The sequence below is a fragment of the Elgaria multicarinata genome, chromosome 19, assembly GCF_023053635.1.
Source record: "Elgaria multicarinata webbii isolate HBS135686 ecotype San Diego chromosome 19, rElgMul1.1.pri, whole genome shotgun sequence".
Classification (NCBI taxonomy): domain Eukaryota; kingdom Metazoa; phylum Chordata; class Lepidosauria; order Squamata; family Anguidae; genus Elgaria; species Elgaria multicarinata.
In genome coordinates, this window is record NC_086189.1 from 4,348,694 (window position 1) to 4,376,032 (window position 27,339).

The 27,339-nt window shown below is 48.8% G+C and overlaps 2 protein-coding genes across 2 annotated transcripts; one reads left to right on the top strand and one right to left on the bottom strand.

Moving 5' to 3' along the window:
• Positions 1 to 487: 487 nt before the first annotated feature.
• On the bottom strand, positions 488 to 6,849 carry NDUFA8 (NADH:ubiquinone oxidoreductase subunit A8). The gene is made up of 4 exons (XM_063144522.1): positions 6,661 to 6,849; positions 5,143 to 5,306; positions 3,575 to 3,740; positions 488 to 776 (listed from the first exon to the last, which is right to left on the bottom strand). The coding sequence occupies exons 1-4, from the start codon at positions 6,709 to 6,711 to the stop codon at positions 639 to 641; spliced, it is 519 nt and encodes a 172-aa protein (XP_063000592.1). The 5' UTR covers positions 6,712 to 6,849; the 3' UTR covers positions 488 to 638.
• A 174-nt stretch (positions 6,850 to 7,023) lies between these two features.
• On the top strand, positions 7,024 to 27,052 carry MORN5 (MORN repeat containing 5). Its single transcript, XM_063144716.1, has 5 exons — positions 7,024 to 7,092; positions 8,920 to 9,067; positions 9,848 to 9,959; positions 11,274 to 11,405; positions 26,846 to 27,052. The coding sequence occupies exons 1-5, from the start codon at positions 7,046 to 7,048 to the stop codon at positions 27,022 to 27,024; spliced, it is 618 nt and encodes a 205-aa protein (XP_063000786.1). The 5' UTR covers positions 7,024 to 7,045; the 3' UTR covers positions 27,025 to 27,052.
• Positions 27,053 to 27,339: the final 287 nt, after the last annotated feature.

A 27,339-nucleotide genomic window follows, 5' to 3' on the forward strand; every position in this document is an offset into this window, starting at 1 on the left:
AGAAGAGCCACGGAAAAACTTCTGGAGTGGGCTGGATCCGGAAAGCCAAAGAGTTGCTGCAGAAATGTTAGACCTCACTGTATATCACAAGGATGGAAAGAAAACCGAGCAAGTGAGGAAAGCTTGCATTCAAGGCTGGGATTAACCTGTACACTAAGGATGCTACAGAGCAAGGCTCAAGGGTCCAGAAATCCTTAGGACTGCTCTGTTACTAGAGCTTTGAAAAATTCAAAAGTTTGCATGCGGGGGAGAAAGCAGAGGGCAGAAATCCTAGCTCATCCCAAGGACCCAACACTGAGGTCTTGGAAAAGATCGTACGATATCTTCCTCAAGTCTAGCCAATTGCTGTATGAATCGAGGGAGGTTCATTTCTCTTGGAACTGCCCCAGGAAGATGACTCCAGCATTTTAGATACACCACTTTTTTCTGCTTTGACGTTTCAAAAACAAAACATCCACACCAACGACAAAACACACCAGGCAAGCCGTACTGTTTAAAGAACAGATATTTAATGACCACCAAAGATAGACGGCATCCACTGTACAGCAGCAAAGAGTAAATTTACATTCGGCAGGACGTGTGCCACTGTTCTGAAGCGGCCGAGAGGGGGTCCTCCGCTGGCCTCACCCACCCTCCTGTTACCAACTCCAGAAAAACACCCGGCTACCGTATTTTGCAGGCTTCAACTCGCTTTCGACGGGTGGGTTTGGTGGTGGTCTCGGCCTGGAATGATAGGGGTTCTCAGGGACTGGCCGGTCCGTCTTCACTTTGGTGACCTGGAAGGGGGGAAGGATCACATTGGAACATCCTGCTGGCAGCAAGGGGCAAAGAAAGCGTGAAAAGCAGGATTCTCTGCGAAAGCCAAGAACTTCCAACTGGAGCAAGGAAAAAGACACCACGGGCACAGAGCGCACGAAGTTATGTTGCCCTGAGGTCAGACCCTCGGCCCTGGGACCGTCTGGTCTGATCGGAAGCGGATGTTCCGAGCCGCCTTTCGGGCAATGAGACCTCTCCTAGCTCTGCTACCTGAGAGCGTTTTAACTGAATGATATTGGGACCACGGGTACAAGGAACCACAGTCTCTACCACTGAGTTATGACCCCTTCAAATATGGCCATTGAACCTCTCTCAGGCAGAGGGCTGGATTCAATTTTGGAGAAGCTCTCAGAGGCAGGGAAAGGCCAAATGCCAGCGTTGTTCTATCTACCGCCACCCACTCAGCATCAGATTTGGGGAAGGGGGGGTGCAAGAAGAGAAGAAGCGGGAATTTACAGTGACAGCAGGCATGAATGCGTTTATTTCTGCCCAATGCCTAAGCAATGCTAGCAACCCCTTCCGGCTTGTTCCATGCACACACCCATGGATCAAGCCCCAAGAGATAAGCACACACTGTGACAAGACACACCAGCAGCAGCAGGGAGGAAGTCCTTCCACCCACATGAGCCCGGGCTCAGAAGGGCAGGATTCAGGCCCTGGGAAGGGAGTAACCATGCTGCCCTCCGCTTTCAAAAGCAACCCAATAAAATCGCCAGCTTTCCAAAACCACTCCCCCGCTGGTTAGCTGTGGCTGCAGCCCCTGTGCAGGCAGGATCCAAAAGGGGACGGAGCGCCAAAAGCAAGGCCGAACTTCAATCTGGTCAGAGCTTGAAATGCCGGCAGCGCTCCCAGGGGGCCAAGCTCAGCTCCTGCGCTTTGTCCACGTGAACGCACCGACTCGCCGGGAGATGGAGGGCGGGAAGGCGAAGGCTCCCCCTCCCTGAGCCAGGCAGGCCATGTACCAGACAGAAGGGAGGTCTGGGCACGGTGGGAAATGAAAGCGAGGTCAGGGAGGCTGCAGGAGCAGAACTTTGCACTCAGGGACAGCAGCGGCCAATTTGATAGCCAGAGTACTTATAGTCCCAGAGGAGGAGGAAGCGGTCGTTTTCGGACACAAAACATCACCCCCTGGCTGCCCCATAGTTTGGGGCAGTGCTGCTTTGCACCTAACAATCCCGGGAGGAGAGCAGCAAGAGAGACACAGGCAGCACAGGCTTCACAGCCTGTGACGCCCAGGGATGCTCCTGCAGCTGCCCAGCACACCACAACTGCCTGCCGTGTTATTTACATGGGAAGCTCCCTTGCCGAGGGTCTCCAGAGTGACGGACGAGGGCATAATGTCTTGGGGCCTGCCAGACTCCTTGCTCCTCCTGATTTTTATTTTAAAGATCTTTTTTTGTTCATTTACAAATAATTACTGACAGGCTGGCATGCTGCAAAGCAAAGTGCTGACCTCCACAACCATCTTGACTTGGGTTTGTGTTTCAGAACTCAGAGCCCACCTCTGCCTTGTACCTAGGTTCTTGGGTAAGTTGCTTTTCTAAAAAAATCTCATCAGTTTGACTTCTGGGAAACACGCGTTCCGTGACCGACCAGGCCCACCGTGGCAGCCATTTTATCAATGAGCGAGGTGCCCCAAGTCAGCCATTTTGTGAGAGCACCCACGACCCACATTCAAAATCCCAAATTTGTCCACTGATACAAAAGGTTTTGGGGGGGGGGGGAGTGGGGCTACACTGGCTGAGGGCATCTCTCCAGGACTTCCCAGCCCTTCCAAGACATGCTGAGGGCTGAACATAGAGCTCCAGCTATGGGGCAGTACACAAATGTAATAAATAATATAATGATAACATGGGGCCTTTGGCATGCCAAGCAGGTGCTCTAGATGCGATCGGAAGCCCTTCCCCTACATGTCACCACCACATCACGCACCGCCCCACCCTACCTTTCAGGGACAGTCTCAGGGATAATTAAAGAGCAGCTGGCAAAAGAACACTTGCCGTTGCTCCAAGGCAGAGGACCCTTCTCTCCGGGGTACCATCTGCCCGACGCAAGCCCTAGCAGCGCATCTTCCATCTAGGCAAGGGCATACGCACGCCGCAGGTGGCTGAAAGGGACACTTTGCGCAGATCCCCAAACTAGGCCACCACAAGCCTCCAGCAGAGGAAACTGGCCAAGCAGGACTGGGAAAAGGGAGGCCTAAATCCTTATTAACCTGACTCAATGTTTTAGGACAGGGGTGGGCAACCTGGAGCCCTAGGGCTGTCTGCAGCCCTCAGCACAATTGCAAGATGCCCTTGTGTGTGATCACTTCAGAACTCTGGCAGGAGCAGGCTGCCACTTCGCTGGTAGCCTGCTGGGCGGGCAGGAAGGAAGAGAGAGGGAACGGGAGAAGGAGTGACTCACTCACCCTACTCTGGGCCCTGCCAACCACTGGCTTCGGCTCCACCCACCACCAACTTGCAGGCCCCGGCACATGGGTCACATGGGAATGCGGCCCTTGACAGAACTGCTGCCCACCCATTTTAAGAGCTTTCCCCGAGTCACATCTGCAAATCCCTCAGAAGACAACACCAAGCTCAGGCCTCCCTAGGTGATAAGACAAGACAGCCGGGTGAGAAGCATCTTTAAATTCACACCGGAAAAAGAAGGAAGACGAGCAGCGTGACACGTTTTATGATACAAGGCGTGGTGGAAGGCAGGAAGTGTTTGGCTCGCCGGCAGCCAGCACATGCAGAAAAGGGGCGCACAGCGTTACCTTGGACAGCTGCCCCAGATCTGGCCTCTCCCAGCCCAGCTTCTCCAGCACACATTCGTCAAAGACCTTCTGCTGCTCCCGGCAGTTGTGAAGCGCCAGTATGTTGCTGTAGTCGATGCAGGTCCAATATTGGGTGAACGGCTCGGCACAATGCAGCCTGAGCTGCCTATAAACAAGAAGTGGGGGAGAGCGTGTCCGATTTCTTTATTACAAGGCATGTCAACAGCCCTCTCAAGGCAGCACGTAGAATCGCTGCGCAACCAAGACAAAATACATATACATAAGGTACACATGGTGTTATTGGCTTTCAAAGGGAATGATGGATCGATGATCCACATTTGGGGCCTTCCTCCGAGTGCCATCTCTGGAGATTGGCAACCAGGGAGCAGGGCCTTCTCAGTGGTGGCCCCCCAATTATGGAACAACCTCCCCACTGAGGCCCGCCTGGCAGCAACGCTGTCATCTTTTCGGTGCCAGGTTAAGGCTGCCCTCTGCTCCCAGGCATTTAATACAATATGATGGGACATTCATGCCAGCTGTCAGAACAGGTTTAGTATTTTTACTCAAATTGTGTTTAGCAGTTTCAATTGTTCTTAAAGGTTTTCATATTTTAAATGTTTGTGCTGTATTTTATCTGTGAATTGTTGTGAACTGCCCAAAGAGCTTTGGCTATTGGCTGAGATGGAAATGAAATAAATATAATAAATTAAAAATGTGCTACAACATTCTTCATCAATCCAGCAGCCTTCAGAGGCATTGGATTTCAACCGCCCCCCCACATTTCCCAGTCAGCTATATACTATCAATTTGTATAAAAATATAAATGTTATAAAAATAATTTGTATATAAATGTTAATAATGACTAATAATAATAGTTCCATTTCACACTGAGCCATCTATGTGTTTCAATATGCGCATTCTCTCACATGCTGGATCGAGATAACAAAATATCAAATACAACTTGCCAATGTTGGCAAATGCTGTATTTCCAATTGGTTTCCACTTATTGTTGTTAATGCAGTTCTGCAATGGAAAAATTAAGCGCGGAAATTTTTCCGCCCCGCATCGCTGTATGCATCTGAATAAAAGTTGCTGAAGGAGAGAGGGAATAAATGAGGGGAATCTCCCCTCTTCACAGCCTACTTCTGGGCTTCCCAAAGGCACCTGGGCTGGCCACAGAAGGGAAATTGGGACGCTGGTCTAAATGGAGCTTAGGTGTGATCCAGGCCTCTTCTCATGGCCTTCTCTGCTCTGGCACCCCGGCTGTGGAATGAGCTCCCTAGAGAGGTTTACCTGGCACCTATGTTATACTCTTTTCGATACCAGGTGAAGACCATTTTATTTTCCCAATATTTTAACAGTTTATCATCTTAGTTTTTTAAAAAAACTTTGCTGTTTTAAATCTGTATTAATCTCTGCATTGCTGCTCAATTTTATCCTGGTTGTGCTTTTATATTGTATGTTTATACTGTTGTTTATTTTATACTCTGCATGGTTTTAATTTCTGTGAACCGCCCAGAGAGCTTCAGCTATCGGGCAGTATAGAAATGCAATAAATAAATGCATACCTGAAGAACTCCAGTGCACACTTGTTCACTTCCTTGCCTTCCCTTAAACACTTCCGCGGGTCCTTCTCCTCCCAGCGGCAAAGCATGAACTCCTTGTTGGGCTTGTCACACTGCGAGCCATAATGGTGGGCTGCTGCTTTCAGGACTGCAGAGCTAACGCTCACCTGCGGAGCAAGGCAGGAAGTGAGACACAGACTGAATGAAGAAGCAGCTTACGTGCACTCCCTTCTCCCACATCTGTAAAAGGGGGAAAGCCCCTACACTCAAAACAACACTGGGGGGCCAGAATGCAATAAAGGGCACCATGCAAGTTAACTGGAGTAATATGGATGAATAAAAATTGACTATCGCCAACATTAAGCAATTTTATACCAAGTTAGAGATAAATACAGAATTAGTGGAAATGCATAAATGCAAACAATAACAAAACACATACGCTATGTTTAAAGAAGGCAACTGCTTTGGGCAGCATGGCATTTAGCCAGCTATGACTTCTAGCACAGAAATAAGGCACCAATCCAGATTAACACATCTGGAGTGAGAGAATGAAATGTGGGACATTTTGTGGGAAGGAGGAGGAGTTAAACAGCTCTTAAGCCAATGGGCTGTGAATGTGATAGGGTTTGTTTGTTTTTTAAATCAAGGGTTTTTGTTTGTTTGTTTTAAATCAAGGAATTAAAAAGTAAATTTTCACATACATTGGACTCACACACAAGGCAGCTAATGCTTTTAATAAATCACTCTTCCCTTCCATGTGATCTCTCTCCACACACATACATTTAACACAAGGTGGTACATCTCATTCACAACGTAGCATGTATTGGTGAAAGAAAGGAAGGCTGTCAATCCAGATTAAATAAAGGGACAACCCTATGCATGCTTAGACACAAAATTGCTTTATAATTCCCAGCATTAGCACTGCATCCTAATTCTAATAAAACAAACAAAACCAAAAAGAGCCCTGTGGCATTGTAAAAAACTAACAAGTTTATTACAGCATAAACTTTTGTTGGACTACAACTCCCAGCATCCCCCAGCCAGGTTGGGAAAGGCTGTTGCACATGGTTTTACTTCAACATCAAAAAGCAGAATAAAAACATTTCAAATAAACAAAAGGTTTGAATGTGAAGCAGGGAGGGGGGGATGCTTCTGGAGAAATCCAATCCCAGCGCCTGATGTCTGGTCTGTAGTTGGGAAAAGAAGTTTTTAATTGGGGCGGGGTGGAGAGAAATAGCAGACAGGGCCCCTGACCTTGAAGTGACATGGGGAGGGGAGAACCCGATACGAGAGGGAGGGAAGTCTGAGCAGGGAGATCTGAGCCCCCTCCCAATATTTGGGGAGAGGAAAGTCATTGGGAGAACAGGAGACTTTAGGGGGGCTCTCTAGGGAGGGGGGGCTCTCTAAGGGAGCTCTTTGGGGGGAGTCATTGGGGGCGGGGCTCTTCAGGGCTGCTCTCCAAGGGGAGGGGCTGTCAATGGGGGGGGGGAGAGACACACATCCCCAATTCCGCTCCCTCACCTCCTCCACTTTGAGCTCCTCCAGTGAGGGCACTTCAATCGTGGCCGGCATAGCGGCGGAGGCGGCCGGCAGGCGAACGAGTTGACCCGGCGCGGCCTCCCCTTGAGCTCCCCTTCGCCGCCGTCCTCACGGACTAGGCCGCACGCCGACACTGCGCATGCGCCCTTGCCGCGGCCGGCTGGATGGAGATATGCGCATGCGCTCTCCTCCCTCCCCCCGAGGATTAAGGGGCGTGGCCAAGAGAGGTCTCTTTCACCTCATATAGCTCGCCGCGTTGGCCCCGCCCCTTCCCCATCTCTTCTCTCTCTCTGCCCCCGCCCTGCCTCCGAGCGGCGTGTTGCCGTGGTGACGGCCGCTTGACGAGGCCTAGTCGCCGGCCGCAACCATGAACTACACGGGCAGCTTTTACCGGGGGAACCGCGTCAACGGCAGGTGGGGAGGGAGCGAGTTCAACAAACACCTCCACCCGAAAAATGACACCGGTGTTAAAAAATAATAATTGCACGTGTGAACTATGCATCTCCCGTGTCTACGTGGCAATGACGTTTTAGTCATGGCATTATTCTCGCGGGAAATCTGAAGCTATTTATTTATTTATTTATTTATTTTAAAAATCGATTATTTTTCTACAGCTGCTAGTTTTTTACTTTTATGCTGCTGTTTCAATTTTTTTCCGGGTTTTTATGTTTGATAATGTGTTTGCATTTTATGGGTGTTTTAAGATTTGTTTTGTGAACTGCCCAGAGAGACTCAGGTATTGGGTGGTATAAAAGTATAATTAAATAAATAAATTGGGGGAAATTAAATACATAGGAACATATATAAACTCCACACAGGGATGGCATGGGAGTAGATGAACCGGTTTGCACGTAACGACAACCCAGGATTCAACAACAACCTATATTTACATGTACACTGGGTTGTTACGTGTCATCACTGCACTATGGTTTAACTCTGGTTTGTTAACCTCAAGAAGTTCAGGAAGAGAACCCATGGTTTGTTGTTGCGTTGTGAACTCTGGGTTGTTCATGGTTAACCCATAATTAAACCATAGTTGCAGGGTTTGCACATAATGGCAACCCAACTTCAAGCTTTACTTTGGGTTGCCATTATGTGCAAACCAGGCCTCTGTCTTAATATATCAGGAAAGTTCCTGACATGTAGTTTCCCCCACACACACTCCAGAGGTTGTTGGACTGCAGTTCCCATCAACCCCAATCACCATAGCCAATGGTAAAAGTTGATGGGTGTTGCAAGAGAAGGAATTCACACAGCCAGAAAGTACAAAAAACAGCATGAAAAAAGACACCTGTTTACATCTTCCTTGGGTATCTTACTGCACAATCCTACCCATGTCTACTCAGAAGTAAGTTCAGTGGAGCTTACTCCTAGGTAAGTGTACAGGTAGTATTGCAGGTGTTGGAAGAAATGAGCTTGTGGAATTGGCAGGTCATCTTTTAAACAGCTGCAAAATTAGTTGCAGTCATCAAATGGAGATTAACTAGCATTCCTTCATGAAAGGAATGGATTCATAAAATAGGATACATTGCCTCAATGATTAAATTAATAAAATTTGTTCACCTATTTATTACATTATTTTGATTTGTAGCTCACCTTCCCAACAAGAAAAACAAAAATTAGAACAACTTTGGATGGCTTTTTAAAATTTACAATCTAATCTGGATATTAATGAATATAGAGCTTTTGCCTTATCAGTGTTCATTTCCGATGTGGATAATGGCTTGTTATGTACCTTGTGAATTACGGGAGTTTGGAAAACTAGGGAGATTAAAGGTGCAATCTTGTGCATGTCTTTTTAGACAGAAAAAAAGTTCTATAACTCCCAGCATTCCCCAGACAACATGGCTGGCTGGGGGATGCTGGGAATTTTAGGGCATATTTCATGTCTTAAAATGCACAGGATTGCACTATAAGAATTTTATGTCCATGTGTTTTATTCTGTATTCATGTGTTGTTGTATTTTGGTAAGGTTTGTATTGTTTTGTATATTTTTTGTTTTTTAAAAAAGCCCAGCAGACACCCAACCACTCTTGCTGGGTAATTACTCGGTGTGGAGTATTGTTGGGTTGTATCCAGTGTTAGTCCTACTTAGATAAGACTGGAACTTAAGTTATACTAGCTCAGCCCCAGAGCCTGGTGTGTGTTTGTTTTTTGAGCTGAGGAGCAGGGTAAAACTGCTTTAACTCAATGAATGCATGAAATCCACTGCTTCAGGTTCTCTCTCCGGGCTTTCTACAGGTTGGAAGGCATGGGCACTTACACCCTCCCGACAGAAACCAAGTACGTTGGTGAGATGAAAGACGGGATGTTTCATGGTAAAGGGACCTTGTTCTTCCCCAGCGGAAGCAAATACGAAGGGACCTGGGACCAGGGGATCTCCATAGAGGTACTGCTATGAGCATATCTAAAGAGCCACCTTCTCCCACAGGAACATTCCTTGTTTTATTCAACTAGGGTGGAATCCTATACATGTTCAGACAGCAAAAAGTCCTACAATTCCTATGCATTTATAGACGGGCAGGGGGGGGGGTAAATCCTACAATCCTATGCATGTATAGATGGAAAAAGTCCTACAATCCTATGCATGTATAGATGGAAAAAACGTCCTACAATCCTATGCATGTTCAGACAGAAAAAAAGTCCTTTCCTCCAAGGTGGAGGCCCATCTCCCAGTATCCCCAAATTTAGAGGCGAGGCAAATGGGTGCTGGACAGCAGGCCTTTTCTGTGGTGGTACTCAACTTATGGATCTCTCTCCTTAGGTGTCATGTTGCAGTGCCTCTTTTGTCAACTTTCAGGCACCAGGCAAAGTCCATCCTGTTCTCTTGTGCCCATTGTCGCTTGGCCACCTCTGAATTGCCTTTCTGCTGTTTTTGTCTAGATTTCTCTCTTTACCGACCAGCTCTTTTGTCTTTTCTCTGCAGTTTTGCTATGTTGTTTGATAGCTCCCATTCTCCAAGCCGTCTAAGCGACAGCACATTCTTGTGAACATGAGGAAATAGCATTTACCTTGGGGAGATGGGAAGCGTTGGGGTGTCTTTAAACTGGAACGCAACCAGTGGATCTTGGTTTGTGGGCTTCCCAGCGGCATCTGCTTGTCCCGTGCGGAAGCAGGATGCTGGGGCTAGATGGAGCCATTCTTATGTTCTTAACCTTTGCCCTCACAGGGGAAATACACCTTTGCAGACGGTTTGGAGTACCAAGCTGAAAAATGGCATTACTGCGACGGCTATGACAGAAGGTTTTATACAGAAATCTGCAAGGGTCTGAAGCCAGCAGGTACCGCTTCAGTTAAATGTTTAGATGAACACTGTTTCTTTTATTTAAAGGATTTTTTATCCCACTGCTTAGCCAGAAAAGCTCCCATACAATCATTGAAACGAGTCCCTGCCCACTGGCTTACAACCTGAAAAGACACAACACCCAAGGAAAACGGGATGGAGAGGGAAGAGGGGGCAAATGAAGTCATCTTTCAGTGGGGTGGTGGAATGGCCTCGCTTCCCTCCCCCTCTGTTAGAGATTGCTGGAAGGGCTGCGGCTGCTGACTTCAGTAGCCTCAGCAGATGGCCAGTGAGCCAGCATGCCTACTGAGGTTAGCAAGCAAGTAGCCAAATAGGCCTCTACCCCAGAGTTCCCCAACCTTTTTGGACCCATGGGCACGTTTGGGAATTTGACAAACTGCGGTGGACACCTTCACAAAGTGGCTCCCATGGAGGGTGTGGCTAGTCACATCGTGGCAGCCTGGGTAGGCAAAGAGGTGGAGGGAGAGAAATAGCCAAGATGCAGGCTGGGAGGGAGGGGGTGTAGCGAGGCCAAAAGGTCAACAGGAGAGAAAGAGCAAGGTTAGAGGCTAGAGGCTAGGAGTGGAGAGAAACAGCAGGGTAAAGGGGCAAGTGGGAGAGAAAGGGCAAGGCTAGGAAGGAGGGAAAGAGTGAGGAAAGGGGCTGAGTGGAGAGAAAGGGCAAGGCCAAAGGCCGGGAGTGACGAGATAGCGAGGAAACGGAAAAGGTCCGTGTAGGAGGAAGAAGACTGGGCGGACCAGAAAACAGCTCTTTCCTTTTCCTGCCCGCTGAACAGCTGATCAGCGGTTCGTTCAGGAACAGGAAAGAGACCCCGGCACCCCGACGTTTTTCAAGCCTTTCGTTAGAAATGAACCGTGAAGAAGGCAGGGAATGGAGACCTTCGTTTGAGGTCCCCGCCGAGGCAGCGGTGATGGCCGTCACGGCGTTGGGGACCCTTGCTCTACCTCTTCCTTCCCCATCATCGCCATTTTCTCCCATACCTGTGTTTCTGCTGCCCACGGGCAGCCAGTCCCCGTCACTGTGTTTCCTCCAGCGCACAGCCCAGTGCCCTGAGCGAGCAGCTCCAGTCCACACCTGAGAGGCAGAGGGCTTTTCCTCATCCTTGAAATGAACGTAGGCGCCTCTGCCGACAAGGAGAACCAAGTGACCATTGGAGCCCCAGAAGGCTTTGGGTCAGGATCTCTGGTGTAAATGATTGTTTGTTCATTATAGATGTTCTGCTTCGAAGGCTTGGATATCTTTTTAAGTTGACTGTTTCATATTTTGTTATTGATCTATTATCACTTTCAAGGCATTTCCCAGCTTACGAACTTAGACCCTCCTCGGACCATCCCGGCAGGTTGCTATGACTGTGGCGACGGTTTCTATAATCCCAAGACCAGAGTGGTTGTCGATTACCAACACCGGTTTCTGAGGAATGCAGGTATGCTGTTGTTGGTTGGGTCGGCAGTGCGATATAAGGACATCAGAAGGGCCCTGAGGCTGGATCAGACCGAGGGTCCATCTAGCACATTGTTCACACAGGGGCGAACAGCTGTTGGCCAGGGACCCACAAGAAGGATGTAGGTGCAACAGCACCCTCCCGCCCATGTTCCCCTGTAACTGGTTTATACAGGCTTCCTGCCTCAGATACTGGAAGGAGCACATAACCACCAGGGCTGGTAGCCATCAATATTCTCCTCCTCCAAGAATTTATCCAACCCCCTTTTAAAGCCATCCAGATTGGTGGCCATCACCACATCTTGTGGTAGTGAGTTCCATAGTTTAACAATGTGCTGTGTGATAAAGCCCTTCCTTTTATCTGATTATAGCATGTGCTTGCCTTGTCATTCTTATTGCTGGGCCTTCTCCGGGACCCAGAATTGCCCCCTGTGATAACAATTTGAAATGTCAAAAGCCATGGGAACATACAAGAGCACACCGTGGCTTGCTCATTCTCACTTTACAGTAAACTATAGTTTGCCTCAAACTGGGGAACAACTATTGAAGGTGAACGAGATGTTGCAAGGTGAGGATTGAGGGGGTGGGGTGTAGAGAGGGGAGAAGGGGCAAGCGCACGGCTTGTCCTCGTCGGTTTGGTGTTACGTGTGAGCCGACATCTTGGGCCGTGCGAGGAGAACAGGATTGAGAACGCTGTTTGTGTTGTTTTGTGGAACAGTTTGTTGACTAAAACTCACTTTGCCAAACAGATCTATACATCCTGCCTCAACCCAGCCCCAGCCCCATCTCCACCCCACCCCCATATTAATATCATGGCTAGAAAATGGGGAATGCAGAAAACCATTTGTTTGCTCCAGATCGTAGAAGGGTACATTCCTGTAACTTTGAAAAAGCAAGCCGTTGTTGTTGTTGTTGTTGTTACAATGTTTATTTTTAAATTTATGTCCCGCCTTTCCTCCAAGAAACTTACAGTGGTGTACATGGGGCCCAAGGTCACCAAGGGAGTTGCATAGCTGAGGGTAGAATCTGAACCCAAGCCTCACCCAGTCCTAATCAAACACTCTAACCACTATACCACAATGGTTGACATTGGTGGCAGCAGCAAGAAAAAAAAGCCTGCTTTTAAAATCCCAAAGTTCCGTTTTACACTGAAATCTGGCAGTCAAAGGGGGCTATTTTAAAGCAAAATAGCCCCCTTTTGCTAGTGCGCTAACGCAGTGGCCACCAAGTGTTTTGGGCTATGATTCCCAGCAGTCCTGACCATTGACCATACTGGTTGGGGCTGGTGGGAGTTGAAGTCCAACGCAGATCAAGGGAGGCTACTTTAAGAGTTACCTGCGACTCTGTGAGGGGCTACGCTAAGCAGGGATGTGGACCTGGGTCTCTGACCAGCTCTTAGCAGCTTTTGTTCTGAAAGGTGCATAATAGAGTGGCCTTCCCCAACTTGGTGCCCTCCAGATGTGTTGGACTACAATACCCATAAGTCCCTGGAGGGCACTTCTGGTGGGCCCCAGGTTGAGAAGGCTGCAATAGATGCTGTCTGCCCACCCTCCCACCCCGCAAGAGGATTTGCGGAGTGTCTTCTACTTCCAAATACACACTGATCTAAATAGCTACTGTTGGCACCGGCCCAGAAATATTGGAACGCAGCGGCTCTGCTGATGGGTACGATAAGCACGCGCTTTCCCAAAACACAGGAACCTAGACAGATCAGCCCAGGCGGGAACGCCTAGGAATTCCAATTCTTTCTTTCTTTCTTTCTGTCTGTCTTTTTTTTAAAAAATCTCCGCTTTGAATTCTCCTTTGTTAGGTTTTATTACTATAAACTTATCAACCGTATCAGCCCCGATGAAATGGCCCATTGTACGCGACCCGTTTGGCCGAGCAATTGTCGGCCGAGCGTCCAGGCGGGCCCCCAGGTTCTTCTCTGTTTTGAGAACATGGGTGTGAAGAAGGGATGCAGCTCCAGCGTCCATCCCTTCCTTTCGGGGCATCGACACAATTGAAAGATCCAGGGCTCGCCTGACATCAGAGGAACTCCAGTAGCCCCAAGAGAAGTCGTTCGAAGCTGAAGGCCACAGAGGTGACAAAATAGGCGGGTAAATAGCCGGGCTGTGTGCGAAAGAAGCCGAGGACGAGGTCGGGAGCGAGAGGGAACGGATCCAGGACTGCTCCTTTACAGGAAAGGCAGGAAAACCCCGTCAGGCTGTTGGCCAGGTCTTGGAAGCATCAAAAGCAGATGGCAGGAAGCATTCAGAAACCTCTGGCAAAAAAACAACAGCACCTCCCCCCCCCCACACACACACACACAAAAATCCCCGGCAGGTTTGCTGAAATGATACCATCTTCCTAAAAAGCTGGGTTCGAGGAGGCCTCCCTCTCTCCACGGCTTTCTTCCCTGCCACCCCTCCTTGACATCGCTGAGCTTCTTACAAGGTTGTGTAAGGAGAGCCCAGACAGCAGCACTTACTGGAGAAGGGAAGCCATTGCTCTAAACAGAAGAAATCAAATCCTGAGCGGCTCTTCGCTACAGTTGAATACCTTTCCATGTATATTTGCCTCTGCGTGTGTCACAGAAAATGTCTAAAATGTCCCGTTACCCAAGTGGCTGTGATGTCGCAGAATGTCCATAAACATTCTGACTTCTGAGGAGGAAGCTTCAGCAACTGAAGGCTGACAGACCATGCAGCTCCTCCAAAAAAAGGGAAAGGTTGGTTGGACTAGGATAGAAAACAGATTCATAGAGAGACTAGGGAGAAGACAGGCTCCGTGCAGTAGGCATGAAATGGGGACAGAGTCAGACAGGCAGGGATGCTTTGGAGAATGGAGCGTCGATGAGATAAAAGCAGAGGACGGGAAGACCTCAGACGGGACCTGCAGGGGACATTGGAAGCTGCCATATCCCAGCTCAGACCTCGGGGCCGTCTGCATCGGTATTGCCTACACCAGCTTTCCCCAACCTGGTGCCTTCCAGATGTTTGGGGCTTCAACTCCTCTATCAGCCCCAAACTGCCAATGGTTGGGAGTGCTAGAGGTTGTCGTCCAAAACATCTGGAAGGCGCTCAGTTGCCTAGCAGCAGCGGCTCTCACCAAAACTTCAGGCCAAAGAAGGTCTTCTTTCCCAAACCCAGCCAGGAGATGATGCTGGTGACTGGGCTTGCTGCTTTCAGCATGCCAAAGCAGCAGCTCTGGCACTAAGCTACACCCCCTTCCCCAAAGCGGAGCGTCCTGTAGCTGTGCCCCCAAGGGGACACAAGTGTCCTTCCACCGTGGCTACCACCTCTCGCCCTCCCACACTGTCTGAGCCGGAGAATGGCTGCTTTTGCTCCCGCATTCCAAGGTGGGAGACCCTTGGCTTCACCACGCGGGTGTTTGCGATGCCACGGCCGAAGCCTTAGTTCTGCCGTGCCTGGGCTGGCGCCTGCCTTCGCCCCCTCCAGCAGCTCCAGAGTGCACACCTGTGTCTTTAGAAAGCAGAGCTGAAAAGTGGCCCTTGAAACACACAGGACAATTTAGCCGTTTATGTGACAGTCGCCTTTTTCTTCCTTGCGATTCCAAATTCAGAGGACGGCCACCTCCTACAAACTGAAACTATTAACTGCTCTCCAGAAAAGGGGGGGAAATGTAGTTGTTCAGATACTTTCGAAACTAAAGGCATTGGGTTTTGATCAAGCAGTGAAAGTCCCTCGCTGCTTATTTTTATTATTTCTTTCAAAAATGCTATGCTATGACTCTTTTTTTCCCTTTTTCTTTTCCTTTTTCTGTTTTTTTCCCCCCCTTTTGTATATTTAATCATTGTGAATTATAAGCCATGTGAAAGATTTCAGCTCCAGGGCATTTGCCAGATGGTTGATTCTGCTTCTTCTTTTTTCCCTCCTTTTTTTTCCTTTTCGCACAACAAAAGGCATAATGTTTGTGGCGAGCCCTGAGAAATTGTTGGTAATCAGTGTATTCTTCAAGGAACGGGCGCCAGACCTGTTTGCAAGAATGTTCAGCTTTTGCAGGGATTAATTGTGAGCACTTTTAGTCTCTGCTCCTGGGCACGGAACAAAACAAATTGTGCCAATTGTTTCGCTAGTTTCCATCGTATAAACTGGAGGAGATGGGACGTGGTTAGGTTTTCTTTAAAATGGGATATAATGTGTTGTCAATTCATTGATCATTTTCTGGCTGTGCTCAGATGTCGGGAAGACAGTTCAATGCGTAAACAAGCACCACTGTGTGGCTTAGGAACCTTGGAAGCCCTTATTAGACACAATCAAAGCATGTGTCTGTCAAGGCCGGTATTGCCTCCCCCAGCCTCCCCCAGCCTCCCCCAGCCTGCTGCCCTCCAGAAGTTTGTGACGACGACTCCCAGCATTCCCAGAAACCACCCATGTTGCCTGGGAGTTGAATTTCAAAACTTCTGGAGGGCTTCCAGGTTGGAGAAGGCTGACTTGCCCAGATGGACAGAGTAGGAGAGCCCAGGCCTCTCCCAAGGTTTCAGAGCGAGGACTTGCCCATTGCCTGTCACCTGAACCTTTTTCTCTATATGTATCTGGAGTTGCTGGCAATTGAACCTGGGCCCCTTCTGCATCCATACCATAACAACACGACGTGGGTTTCTAAAAAGCCATTGCTCCCATGTCCTGTTTCCGAAGCTTGTGAGAACTGAACTTACAACGGGGCAAAGGATTTATTATTTATTATGCTGTATTTTGTGGTTTTAATTTTTGTAAACCGCCCAGACAGCTTCAGCTATTGGGCAGTATAGAAATGTAATAAATAAAGCCAGAATGTGTTCTCTGCAGCTGAGTTACTGGCCCTTTCCGACCTATGGAGCCAATTGGTCGTAGCTCTCTGGCATGGGGAGGTCACGTTCAAGGCTCTGCTCCTCAGATCCTTTTTAACTGGAGATGCCAGCAGAGACTGAACTTAGAATCATAGAATAGTAGAGTTGGAAGGGGCCTATAAGGCCATCAAGTCCAATCCCCCACTTAGTGCAGAAATCCACCCTAAAGCATACCTGACAAATGGTTGTCCAGCTGCCTCAAGGCCTCTAGTGTGGGAAAGACTACAACCTCCCTAGGTAACTGGTTCCATTGTCGTACTGCTCTAACAGTCAGGAAGTTTTTCCTGATGTGCAGCCAGAATCTAACTTCCTGTAACTTGAGCCTGTTATTCCGTGTCCTGCATTTTGAGAAGATCATAAAGAGATCCTGGCCCTCCTCTGTGTGACAACCTTTCAAGTATTGAAACCTCTCATGTCTCCCCTCAATCTTCTCTTCTCCAGGCTAAACAGGCCCAGTTCTTTCAGTCTCTCTTCATAGGGCTTTGTTTCCAGACCCCCGATCATCCTGGTTGCCCTCCTCTGAACACGCTCCAGCTTGTCTGCGTCCTTCTAGAATTGTGGTGCCCAGAACTGGATGCAGTACTCTGGATGAGGCCTAACCAGGGCCGAATAGAGTGAAACCAGGAACTTGGGACTGTAAAGAACATCAGAAGAGCGCTGCTGGATCAGACCAAGGGTTCATCCAGTCCAGCACTCTGTTCACACGGTGGCCAACCAGCTGTCCACCAGGGACCCACGAGCAGGACACGAATGCTGCAGCGCGGGGGTAGAACACCATGCAAAATATTCCAGGTTCAGTTTCCAGTGCCTCTAGGTAAAGCTGGAAAAGAGCCCTGCCTAAAATCCCGGAGAGAGTTGGGAAAGTCAGAGTTGGGAATAATGATCTGGGGGTAAAGCACCTTATTTTATTTATTTATTAATTATTACATCTTTATACTGCCCAAACATCCTAGGCTCTCTTGGCAGTTTAAACCATAATATAACAATCCAAATTAAAACTTAAAACTTTAAAAATTACAAAAACCCAGAATAACTTACAGTCCATGGAAGGCTAAAAAGATACGTTTTTAGGACATTTTACATTTTCCGCCTCCCAAACTGCACGAAGGAGGGTTTCCAGAGGGTGGGTGCTGCTACAGAGAAGGCCCCGCCGTTGAGATTCTTCATGATGATATTCTCTTCGTCTCGGAATGGCGACCAGGGCCTGCTGGGTTCCCATTTCTTTTGGCCCTTTATTTAGAACCACGAGGACCGGGGCTGTGCTGTATTTGTAGTTGAAGGATCCTGGAGATGTCAAGGGGCCCAAACAAGGCACTCAGGAGTTCAGAATGTTTATTCTCTGCTCGGCGTCTTTTCCCCTTGTCTTCTGCCGGCTCATCTTTCTGGCGGCACATACACCTGTGTGGTGCCATTACGTCTGAGTGGTTCTGAAAGCGGGCCTCCCTGGGGAAGTGAGCAGACTTGGTGAGGAGCGGAAATGGAACATGACACTTATTTATTTCGTTTCATTTCTATGCTGTCCAATAGCCGAAGCGCTCTGGGCGGTTCGCAAAAATTAAAACCGTAAGGTATGGTGTAAAATATAAAATATGGAAGCTTAAATCCACAATATAAAAGTGCAACCAGAATAAAACTGAGCAGCAAGACAGTGATTTGAAATACAGATTTACAATACAGATTTAAAACAGCAGAGCTAAAAGACTAGGATGATAAAATGCTAAAATACTGGGAAAATAAAAAAGTCTTCACCTGGCAATGGAAGGAGTATTTTATTTATTTATTTCATTTATATCCCGCCTTTATTTCCTCCAAGGTGGCATACATAATCCTCCTCCTCTCCATTTACAACATAGGTGCCAGGCAAACCTCTCTAGGGAGCTCATTCCACAGCCAGGGTGCCACAGCAGAAAAGGCCCTCCTCTTGCTAGCTACCTGCCTCACTTCCATTGGCAGGGGCTCAGAGAGGGGCACCCCTAAAGATGATCTTAGGGTCTGGGCAGGTACAAATGGGAGGAGACGATCCTTCAGATAACCTGGCCCCAAGCCATTTAGGGCTGAATACTAATACCAGCGCTTTAATCGGACCCAGACCTGGACTAGCAGCCAGCGAAGTTGGAAAAGGACTGGTGTGATGTGGACTCATAAGCTACTCCCCGTTAACAGTCTTGCTGCCCTATTTTGGACCGGCTGAAGCTTTGAGACCATTTTTAAAGTCAGCCCCAAATATAATGCATGCATAACTGTAGCCAGACTACCTCTGTGCAGATCAGGGCATAGCCTAAGCTGAAATACCAACACCCCTTCCAATGTGTATCACACGGAAGACAAGAGAGATACTAAGCTACCTGTCCCAAGCAACGTTAGAGGCAATCTCTGCTTTGAAGCAGCTCTTTACAGCTATGGTGGCCAGAGGGCTTCCCCACCACCCCACCCCACCCCGGCCTCAGCTTCTTTCCTGCTCTCAGCTTCTTTTTGGACAGTTCTGGTCTGGCCGGTGGAAGACCCGCTGTGGCAAGGTCCCCAGCTCAGTGGGAGGGCACATGCTTTCAACATGGGATGTTCCTGGTTTACTGGTATGTCCAGTTAAAAGGATGTTGGGCCTCATCCTGTGACCTTGGAAAGCAGCCGCTAATCCAGGTAGTCAGTACTGGGCAACCAGTGGCCCATCGCAGTATAAGGCAGTGGCCATGTGTTTAAGGAGCCACAGGCTTTGGCTGAGATCTAAATCCTTGTGGTTTCCTCCAGGCCCTAAAATAATTACTGCTATGAAACCTGCAAAGGCTTAAATTCCAAATCTTCCGCTTGCCAAGAATAACAAGGCAGTGTTTGGGTTTTAGCTCTCCGCGGTGGATACTTAGAGGATTGCAATACAAGCCTCCTCGGAGCTTGTGGTCAACTGCGTTGCATAAGATTAAGAAACGTTAAAAAAAAAATCATCCCGGCTGGAAAGTTCCTTTTAATGGGCAATTTGTAATTGCACAAAGTTAAGTGGAAACGCGAGGCTAAAATGCCGCTTGTGGTTGTCCTGCACTGAGCACGTCTAAGTTTCCACTTCTTGTCAGCCTTGGGGTTTCAGAGGCCAGACACGGCCCTGGGGCTCTTATTTTTTTTTTATCAGGAGAGTCCTGAAAACCACCATCATGTCCTTAATTAATTTATTTTTTTAATCCTTTCTGGGACAAGGAAGTTCCCAGATAAATACATTTTTTAAAGAAGTAAATCAGATGTGTTCAGCTCAAATACACCACATTTCACTTTCAGAAGCAAAATCCTTAGGACAGGTTTGCGGAGCCTCTTTCAGCCCATGGTCTAAACCCCATTGCGGAGAGCCCTCGGGCAGGGCTGGTGCTACCATAGAGGCTACTCAGGCGGCCGCTTAGAGCGCCAAGGTAAGGGGGCGCCGAACGCCGCACCCGGAAGCCGCTCTCCCACAGCGGCTCTGAGAGGGCGGCTTCCGGGCACGCCGTTCCGAAGCCGCCCGCCTGCCCCAGCATCCTGGCTTCGCTTTGGCTGGGCGCCCACCCAGCCAAAGTGAAGCCACGCCCACCCACCCCACCCCAGCGTCCTGGCTTCGCTTCGGCTGGGCGCCCACCCAGCCAAAGTGAAGCCACGGCCACCCACCCCAGCGTCCTGGCTTCGCTTCGGCTGGGCGCCCACTCAGCTGAAGTGAAGCCATGCCCATCCACCCCCACCCCAGCATCCTGGCTTCACTTCAGCTGGGTGGGCGCCCAGCCGAAGCGAAGCCAGAATGCTGGGGTGGGGGGACGGGCGGGCGGCTTCGGAATGGTGCACCCAGAAGTCACTCTCCCAGAGCAGCTTCCAGCTGGGTGCACCGTTCCGAAGCCACCCCAGCGTCCTGGCTTCGCTTCAGCTGGGCAGGTGAGATGGCGTCCTGCGCCCAGGTATGCTGGGGTGGATGTGGGTGGGTGAAAGCAGCTCACTTGCCTAGGGAGCAAAATAGTCTGGCACCGGCCCTGCCCTCGGAGCTCACAGTTCAGTAGTGGGCAGGGCCAAAGGCAAAAGAGGCCCCAGATATTTTAGCTTAAAGCCCTTTTTCATTATTCCAAGCCCCTCCCTCCTTCCTCAGAGACATGTTGCCGAGATTGAAAGTATTTAGCAGATCTCGGAACTTGATAGCAGGAAGCAGTCGGGGATTGGTTACCTGGGGTCACTTGATTTCTCCCTTGCCAGTAATCCTGTCCCCTGGTTCTGAATATCCACATTATTCCGAGGAGGACCCTGTGGCTAACTCCCCTGCAGCTTCTCCTGTCCTTCACGGTCCAGAACCCTGGCCCCTTGTCCTCAGAGGAGTAGGCTCCACAGTTAACGGTTCAGGGAGAAGACATCAGAAAGGCATCATGAAGCTACCACCACCCCGGGTCTTAATTCTCCAGAAAGTCTCCAGGGATCAGCTCCCCTGCATCCAGAGGAGGTTGCGTTACTGTCCTCAGATTCTGAAGGGTCAGGCCGTGAGGAAACTAGCCTGTCACAGCAACACACACATAATCACAGCCTGAGATTGCTAAAACAGGCCAGGCCCCTTTAAAAGACAAAGCATGGAGGAGGGGCCAACCAGTCTAAATCCAGCAGCACTTCTATTTAAACCTCAGTCTTGCTCTGATCCTTGCTGGAGTAACATGGAGATAACCCCGTCTGGCTTCCAGGCCCCCTTAGAGCTTTCTGTAGTACTGATCTCTTTTTATCTTGCTTCTTGAGAAACCTGACCTAACCTGACCCCTGCTCCAGATCTGATTCCTAGCAGAACTCTGCAACCCAAACCACATCACAGAGCACCATCGGAAAACCCACAGCCTGAAATGTTACACAGCCATACAGGAGCATGAGACTGCAGAAACAGACAGCCTTTAAGAAATGCAGTCAGCATCCAACAGGGATGGAGCTGCTGAAAGGCCAAGCTCTGCCAGCCATCTTAAGGCCACGGATGGCTGCAGTCCTTTGCTGGGACAACAGCTACTTATAGGAAAATGCACCAGACAGCACTTTCTATTGTGGGTTATCCAAATTCCTGGTGTAACCCAGAACAAACATTGAGTGCCATGTTGCTGTCCACTTCCCCTGGGCTTCACGCCTAGTCAGGACATCCAGGAGTAGTCTGGCCTCCCATGCTCCAGCTTGAATTGGCTGCAATTCCCTCTTCTAACCAGTGTTGCTGGTGGGTCAGAGAGCAAGGAACTGGTGCCTGACCAATGGGGCTCTGACTCTGAGCTCTGCAGCACCTGATGCCCAGGTGATATGACCGCCCTTCACACTGCAGGGAGGGCTGGGCTTGCGCAGAAGAATTCCCTACTGAATCGTGCCAACGGATCTGATCTGTCTTGTCTCCCGCTGGGCTGTACTTTTGGGCGGAGCTCAAACGCAGTGGCCTCACTCTGAACGGTTCGTGTAGTGCCACATGCCTTTGACTAGCGCACCTCTCCAGTAAAGCCATTCCTTCCCTCATCAGGTGGGATACAGTCTTAAGCGCCCCCCGAGGAAAGCGGCATCTCTGTCAGGATTGCGCGTTGACCATGCATTGCATTTGCAAAATCTCCCAAACCTTGGGAGAACCCGGCATCTGGAACCAGCTTCCTGGAAAACTGGGTCGGCCTTTGTACATTCTTTTGACATCTGTGCACCCCTTGGGGGTGATTTAGAACATCTTGGGCTCTTGCCGTTGTTTCCCTTTTACTGCTACGCTTGTCGCGGGTCTTTCTCAACGCCTGCTCTACTAGGCGTTGAAACCCAGGTCCCGCTGATAGCTTCCATGCTTTGGCACATCAGTGGCTCTCCGTGCTACTCTGTCAGTGGCAAACAGCTTGGGGGAATAAGGGCAGAAGATGGAAAACGGAGATGATGAAAGCAGCCTCTCCTACGCCGCCACCTCTGGTGGGCTGCAGCCTGTTCTCATGGGCCAGGGACACGCGTGGCACAGTTCCAGAGCGCACTTCAATTGGCTAACCTTGGCTGGTGCCTTCAGTGCTAGGATACAAGGCCTACACTGTGGTGGGGGGGGGACATGGGGGCAGGGGAGAGACCGAAAATGTACAACGGTTACCTAGGTGCAGACCCCTCCAGTCTTACCTTGCAGTTGTGAAGCAGGTCACTTAGGAGCTCAGCCTGCATTTTCGTCAGGACACGCGGAAATTAACAAATTGCCATTTCGGGAGCCAACCACAATTACGAGCCCGTGGCCCATTTTTCCTTTCCATGCAGATCTTCTGCCTTCCTTTGTTTTCTTTCTTTCCTTCCGTTTGTTTCTCAAAGATGTCCAGCCCAATGGCTCCTGTTTTGACATGAATTGAGGCCGCCAATCAGGGGGCAATGGGAAAAGGATGCACTTTTAAGAGAATAAGCGGGCTCTGATGCAATCCTCAGGCATAATAGGAAGAGTTGCCTAATTGCACCAGGGCGATAATTTCCAGCTGATTAAAGAGTATTTGTATTCTCTCCCCACCCCCACCCCACTTTTTTAAAAAAGAGGAAATCACATCTGAAGATGAAGATGTGCTTTGGTGCTCATATTAATATAGCCCAACAATTGCCTTTGCAAAAAAAAAGTAATTACAACTTGCCGTCTGGGAGCGCTAATCAAACTCCGGGCTTTAATTCCGTTTTAAATATGGATGAAACCCAACTCTCCACGCTCACCCTGGTGTTGCGGGGTTACGGCAACTGCCGGGGATGGCACAAGGGGACCGGCGTGGTTAACAAGCAGCTGCCGCCAAGCCCGAACGGCATCTGTGATTTAAATTGTTAGCTGCACAGTCAGGTAGAGTGTAAAAAGGGTGGTCGAGAGGCTGTTAAGGCCCTGGCCGCCAATTACGAACAATCAGGGCGGAGTCTCGAAACTCGTTCAGTACAATAAACCCAGTTTGTCTTGTTTCAGGGGTTACCGCTGAAGAGGCTGCAGCTGCACTGATTCAAATACCCGGCAGCCACAGTGATTATCAGGCAGCCTCTTCCGTTCGGGTGGCCAAAGTCGGAGGCTCAGCCCGCGGGTTAACTCTTTAGCTCCTAACGGGCTTTGGACGCTTTGCACGTCATCACCGCAGCCCTGCGACGCTGCGCGCCAAGGACACATTTAGGGTGGATTCCTGCATCGAGCAGGGGGTTGGACTCGATGGCCTTGTAGGCCCCTTCCAACTCTGCTATTCGATGATTCTGTGACACAGGCAATGCCAGTTAAGAGGACAAGAAGCGCCCCAAGGGCCTGTCCAGGCCAGCCTCCGCCTTCCCACAGTGGCCGAGTAGATGCCTCCGGGAAGCCCACAAAAAACAGGGCTTGTAGGCCGTTAGCCCTCACTCGTTGTCGCCTCCTTCAGCACCGGACATTTAATGGCATATGGCCTCTTTACGTGGCCATTTCATATGGACGGTCCCCACGTTTCCATCATTCACGCGGTCGAAGCCACTGCCCCTCTTAGGTGGGCGAAAGGGTTTGCCAGACATGAAATGCAAACGCGGACTCAGCTTCCAGTTGGGATCTCTCTGTCAAATCCGAAGGGAGTCTCTGGCGTTCCACATCCCACACTTTGCAGCTTTTCTCCGGGGTTCTTGAAAGGCACGCTTAACGTCACTTGGGATTAACCAGGCCTTTCTCTCAGTCCCACCAACGCAGGAGAGGGCCTTCTCGGTGGCTGCTCCAAGGCTCCAGAACGCCCTTCCCAGGGAGGCTAGGCAGGCTCCCTCTGTGTAACAGCTTCGGAGGCAGGCAAAACCTTTTTGTTTCAGCAGGCTTTTGGAACTATGCTGGACCTGCGTTAATGTATTGGATTCCCTCCCCCTTTTTGATCTGTTACTGTTTTTTTAAAAAAAATTAACGTGTTTTTAATTTTACGGTAGGTTTAATTCTATTTTAACTTTTGTAAATTTATATTTATATGTTTAAATTGTACATGTTTTAATTTTGTAAACCACCTTGAGTCCCAGTACTGGGAAAGAGGCCTTCAAGAGGCAGCTGGACAACCCTCTGTCAGGGATGCTTTAGGGTGGATTCCTGCCTTGAGCAGGGGGTTGGACTCGATGGCCTTACAAGCCCCTTCCAACTCTGCTATTCTATGATTCTATGAAATATAACAACAACAACAGCAGCCCCCTTTGGCAACCCCTCGGCAGTAGTTGGGAGTTTTCCTGTGCACACAAAGAGAGTCACCTCAGCCAGGCTGCCTAGCTCAGTCATTCTGGAGGCAGGTTTAGAAGCAGCATAGTGGTCTAAGTGCTGGGCCCTCAGAGATCTGGGTTCAGATCCCTGTTCAGCCACGAAGCTCACTGGGTGACCTTCGTCCAGTCACTCCCCCCACCCCCGCCTGGTCTTCCTCACAGGATTGTTGCAAAGACAGAATGGGGAAGCCCTCATATGTGTAACACTGAGCTTCTTGCAGGAAGGTGTGAATAGTGATGTGGCAAATAAGGCCGCTGGTTCAGAAGGCACGGCTCTCTTTAGGGTACGGCGTTAAGTACACACGGGGTTGGGGACTGTCATTCCCCTGGTATATATTGAATTACTGCAGTTGGGGCTGCCTTTGAAAACAGTCTGGAGGCGTCACTCTGCCCAAACCAGGGAGGTTCTATTGTTCATGGGGATGGATCAATACGGTCACATTGATCTGCTAGGATCACCTTCTGCGCAGGCTGCCTGTCACTTCCAAGCCCAATTCAGAGTGTTGGCTTCAGGCTTTGAAGCCAGAAACAGCTTGGGGATAGGTTACCTGATGGAGAGTCTCTTCCCACATTTACCTTCCTGGACTCGCCTGAGGCTCTTCTCCAGGTGGCTACTCAAGACAGGGCCTTTACAGTTGTGGCACCCCCAGGGAGCTTCGCCTGGGGCCTACGTTTGGTCATTTCAGCACCCGGTGAAGACCGTTGTAATTGTCCTTGGCGTTTCAGGGACTGTTTTTAGTACTTTCAGATCTTCACACTGTTTTATCCCTGCTGCCCATTATGTCTTGTTTTTTATCTGACTTGTTTCATCTTGGTTGGATGTTACTTTATTGCTTTGTGGCTATTTTGCATTTGAACGTGTTTTTTAATTTGTACGCCACCCATACAACTGAGGTTACTGGGCAGTTTTAAAAATATAATAAATAAATACTAACTTTTACTGAGAACATTCCACTGGGAGGTTATTCAGCATGAGCCCTGCTAAGGGAGCACTGCTGTTTTCATTCATTGCTCTGCAGCTCGTGCAGGAGAACAGCCTGATGGATTTTGCCCTGAAATACATTATCCTGTTGTGTTGATCCTGATAGCTAAGCTACACTCTATGTTAATGTGTAGGGTATAGCTGATCATAACACACACACCCTTTTTAAAAAAAACTTTAGCAGAAGTGCATGTGGCCCTGATCTGGATTGGGACCACTGTATGCACTAATGGAGGTTTCTTTCACCTTTCTTTATCCCTTGCATGGCAGGGTGGACAATTTAGTTGGAGAAACCAGCTGGGTAGAACGATTTAACCTTCCTTGCCCCTGACTCTGGATCAGTGGCCTGCATAGTTAAACTAAAGTTAAAAAAAGAAAGAAAGAAAGAAAGAAAAAGGTTAGGATCAGCTACACTTGACGCATTTAACATAGCTTGTAGTTCAGCCCTGACTCAGGCCGTGACGTTAAGCATATGTCTTTGAAACTAAGTCCTGTTGACATTAACGGGACAGCATTCTTGAGTAAATACGTTAGGATTCTGTGCAACTGCACACCAACTGCACATTGTTGAAGGAATGAGGAATGATGTCATACACATCAATCGTGCGAAGAATGCTATCGTGCACAGCTACTTTAATGATGTCGCCCGCGTTAAGGCCGCCATCTGAGAACAGCAGACATTACGTTCTATTGACTTCAGTGAGACTTAATTGCCAATAAATCTAGGATCACAATCTGGTTTTATAGGAATACAAAACGGCAGGGCTTCACCCTTAAATTGGTTTAACAGATAAATCAAGCAATACTCTAGCTGATGACCCAACATGGTCCAATTTTAATTGGCACATCCAGAAGTTAAAGGCACATTAGTTTAAGGGATTCTTTTGGTTCAAAGCATTTAAATGAAAATGTTAAGAACGGCCTCTCTTTCTAGCAACATGTGGCACTTTTCAATTATCTGATCATGTTCTCTCTTTCACACTTCCTTAAATATGCTGAACAAAGGCATCTATATTGAGGTTTTGACAGTATGTAAAACGACCTAAATTAATTGAGCAGTTAAAAGGCATATTTAGACCGCAATGTTATACATCCTTACCTGGGAGTAAGCTCCATTTAACTCAGTGGGACTTCCTTCTGAGTAAACATGCACTATTAGTAAATGTTACTTTTACACGCCACCCAAAATACAGCTTAGTTTTTATTGTAAGTAGGCCAGATATGTGTTCTGGGTTCCCCAAATTCTTCCGTAATATTCTGGGTGGTGGTGTTTTTTCCCCATTCCCATGCCTTCAGTAACGTCTGGATAATTTTCTGTCTCTCATCTCCACTCATTTGATCTTTGCTAACATCTAGCAAGAACTGTGCCCCCCAAATCTGACGAGGCAAGGTGAGCAGTCTGAATAAAAATCTATTTTGATGCTCTTTTCTTTTCTCCACCCCACTTCAGATGACGATGAACACGAGTGGATTGTGAGGACCTGCCGGAAAGGCTGGGACGAATTTATTGGTTTTAGGCCGAGCGAGAGGGGTCCCCTCGAAAGAAACAGCGAGCAAAGCTCCCCATTGAAACCTTTGGCTTCCCTGTGCAAGGAGGACCCAGCACCTATAATTTCTCCATTAAAGTAGTTTTTGTTACCTTTTCTAACAAAATAAAACGTAAAACCCTCACTTCATCAGCTGCGTTAAGAGGAAATTGTGTGACTAATCACCCTCTACTTACTATAATATTCCCATGAGGTGTGCAACCTACTAGGCTTTTTATACTGTGAGCACAAAAGAATTAACTCGCTGCCTCGGCGCGCATTGTACACCCGTCGCATTTACACCCACAAGCCACAGTGGATCCCTGCTCCCCGCGCTTGGGTATCAATTGCCTGTTGTAACGGTGAGCTCAGGGGCGGTGGTTTTTAATAACCGGTTTGCCAAGGAAAGAACAAAACC

Coding starts and splice junctions, on each gene's coding strand:
- NDUFA8 (XM_063144522.1), bottom strand. CDS start 6,711: ATGCCGGCCACGATTGAAGTGCCCTCACTGGAGGAGCTCAAAGTGGAG. Junction 5,307..6,660: donor AGGAGCTCAAAGTGGAGGAG/GTGAGGGAGCGG, acceptor CTTGCTCCGCAG/GTGAGCGTTAGCTCTGCAGT. Junction 3,741..5,142: donor TGTGCACTGGAGTTCTTCAG/GTATGCATTTAT, acceptor TCTTGTTTATAG/GCAGCTCAGGCTGCATTGTG.
- MORN5 (XM_063144716.1), top strand. CDS start 7,046: ATGAACTACACGGGCAGCTTTTACCGGGGGAACCGCGTCAACGGCAG. Junction 7,093..8,919: donor GGGAACCGCGTCAACGGCAG/GTGGGGAGGGAG, acceptor GGCTTTCTACAG/GTTGGAAGGCATGGGCACTT. Junction 9,960..11,273: donor CAAGGGTCTGAAGCCAGCAG/GTACCGCTTCAG, acceptor ATCACTTTCAAG/GCATTTCCCAGCTTACGAAC.